This window comes from Ips typographus, linkage group LG9 (assembly GCF_016097725.1).
Source record: "Ips typographus isolate SLU linkage group LG9, UJ_Ityp_2.0, whole genome shotgun sequence".
NCBI classification, from domain to species: Eukaryota; Metazoa; Arthropoda; class Insecta; order Coleoptera; family Curculionidae; genus Ips; species Ips typographus.
In genome coordinates this window covers 863057-866061 of record NC_138430.1, presented here as the reverse complement: position 1 = coordinate 866061, position 3005 = coordinate 863057, and the positions used below count along the sequence as shown (strand labels likewise).

At 36.3% G+C, this 3005-nt stretch overlaps 1 protein-coding gene across 1 annotated transcript; it reads left to right on the top strand.

The window, feature by feature from the left end:
* Window positions 1–428: 428 nt before the first annotated feature.
* LOC145733904 (uncharacterized) lies at window positions 429–2502 on the top strand. The gene is made up of 2 exons (XM_081986935.1): window positions 429–609; window positions 1670–2502. The coding sequence occupies exons 1-2, from the start codon at window positions 429–431 to the stop codon at window positions 2500–2502; spliced, it is 1014 nt and encodes a 337-aa protein (XP_081843061.1).
* Window positions 2503–3005: the final 503 nt, after the last annotated feature.

The window sequence follows — 3005 nt, the reverse complement described above, 5'->3', positions numbered from 1 at the left end:
TACGCCTAAAAATAGCTATAATTTGCTATATAAAATAAACTAAATTACAAAAAAGCTTTGTTACAGAAATACAGAGTGTTAAAAATTTCAATTTTATTCCACTTTTTTTCTGGTGCGCCACGATTTTTTTTCTTAAAAATTCCAAATCCTTATTTGATTAAGAAACTTTTTTGTATTAATTATTTCTTCCGTATCTTTAACCGTTTTCAATAGTAATATGTAAGAGCGATAAGTTGACGAAACACTGTTGTCTATGGAGCTATTCACACGGGCGCGACCACCGATTTAGCAGCGCTACGGTGGCGGGTAGTGGTCGACTCTCGCCAAAACGCTCGACCGTTAAAAAACACGCCACCAATAGCAACACATGCTTTTAAATGCGAGTGTTCACACGAGACACCTCAGTGTCGCCACAGAAGCCCACAGAGATGGATGAGGAGGTAAATACAGACGATTTTATAGCTGCCGTTGAGCAATTTCCCGCTATTTGGGACACGTCGTCCAATAATTATAGTAGTAAAATAACTAAAAAAAATAGTTGGGAGCTCCTTATCGTAAAATTTTGCCCGAACTTTGCCGAAAGAACAAACGTGGAAAAAGCCAATATCGGTGAGTTTTTATTAAAGCACGTAATTTATTATATTTATTCGTATTTTACATTTTTCTTAAAACGTAAACATAATAATATGTTAAACTAAAATAACCAGGGTAGGGTATACCTACATATTTTGAGAAACCATAAACTTAACTCTATATTCTCTATAGCTGCCAAGGTATCTGACCTTCGTTACTTAAAAAGTAATTTGCAAGCCTGTCGGGTATATCATTAATTTCTCTACCACCCCTTGTTGCATCAGGTACCATATCAACCATTCCTTCTACAGTTAATGTATGCTAAAAACTATAGCCATCACGTTCTCTAACAAAATTATGAAGAACACAAGAAGCTTGCACAATTTTTTCAGCAAGATCAATGGAAACGTTTAATGGTCGATGAAAAATTCGCCATTTATTAGCGAGAATTCCAAAAGAACATTCAATATATCGTCTTGCTCTTGACAGGCGATAATTAAAAACTCTTTTCTTGAATGTTAAAAAATTCCCTCCATAAGGGCGCATTAAAAATTTTGAAATTCCAAATCCTTCGTCACCAATTAGTACAAATGGATTGGCAATATGGGATCCTTTTAATAGTCTACTTTCTGGAATGTTCAGTTCATTGTTATTCAGTTTTTGAAAAAGTTTTGAGTTTTTGAAAATGTTACAGTCAGCTGACTTTCCATAAGCTCCTATGTCAACATATAAAAATTTATAGTTAGAGTCGCATACTGCTAACAAGATTAAGGAGAAAAAATGTTTACAATTATAATACAAAGAGCCGCTGTCCGTTGGCTTAACTATTCTTATATGTTTGCCGTCTATAGCGCCAAGGCAATTAGGAAAATGTGCACGTCTTTCAAACAAATCAGCTACTTTTAGCCAATCATCTTTGGACAGCGTGGGCATACAGATGCTTCTCATAACGTGCCAGATAGCTGAACAAACTTCACGTATAATCTCACTAATTGTACTAACCCCAATCCAATACTGAAAATGCAAATCAACCATTGAACAGCCGGTAACCAAATACCTGAAACAATATATATATTCATTCACATATACATTTCAGCATCGCAATTCCAAAGAAAATGGAAAAGTCTTCGGGACAGTTATATGAGAGAGGTGGCAAAAATGAAGAAAGAAAAATCTGGTAGTGGAGCTTCAGGCAGGAAGCAGTACATTTATTTTAACCAACTCAGCTTTCTACAGACCTCAATAAAAGAGACTACCTCCAGCATTTCAGAAAATCCGGTGGAAAGTGAAGGAAATGGCACAGAGAGAGAAATCATACTGGACGATATAGAAATATCAGAGCGCCCAGTCCCACTGCCGTCTCGAAAACGAAAAAATATTTCTTCAGCTGCAAAGACCGACGAAGATAAATTGTTTGTCGCCGTAGCAAACAAGATCATGAAAGAGAAACCAGAAACTTATGTTGAACGAGATGAAGACACTTTATTTATGTTGTCTTTAGTAGGGGAATTAAAAAAGATTCCTGATAATTGGAAGTTAGATGTGAAGTCCGAGATATTAGGCGTTTTTCAGAAATTTAGAAAAGCTCAACAGTTTCCTCTGCCGCCTCCAGAACATCATCTCCAGAACCACCAACATTTCATGCCGCCCCTTCCATTCACCTCTACCACGGTATACCCAATACGACACGACCCAACGCACACTTCTACAACAATCACCCCTTTACAAGCACCATCAAGTTTCTTTCAATTTTCCTCTACCACGGTACATCCAACACAACACCACTCAACTCGTACATCTACAACAATCGCCCCTTTACAATCACCGTCAAGTTTCTTTCCATTTACCTCTACCACGGTACACCCAACACAACACCACTCACCACACACCTCTACAATCACCATCAACAATCGTTATTTGTATACCTAGGCCGTGAAATGGTATTTTTTCACAGTTTTTGTCAGATCCATAAAGATGTAATAAAAAAAAATGATTTTTTTGGACAAATGATATAGCAATAAAATGCATTAGCATTGCTATCTCGGAAACTATAGTTGATAGAGTTTTAGTTAAATGGAGACAAAGTTGCGCATTTGATTGCTGAATAATTTGTTAAAAAAATGCAAAATTTTTTTTTATTGGTCACAATCAGAATTGACTCCCATAGAGGCCTTACAAAAGCAACTGACATTGGCAATTGAAAAATGTACACCGACAATAAAAAACTCATTCTACCAGCATACATTACCAAATTCATTTTAAGACTTATCAAGCATAAAAGAGAACTGTACAGACTATACACACAAACACAATACAACGAACTAAAACGAACACTTAACCATCTTAACAGGAACATTAAAACTCTAATTGAACAATACCGACAAGACTAATGGCTTGAAGCGTGCCAAGAAATAGAAAAAGACCGAGGCAAG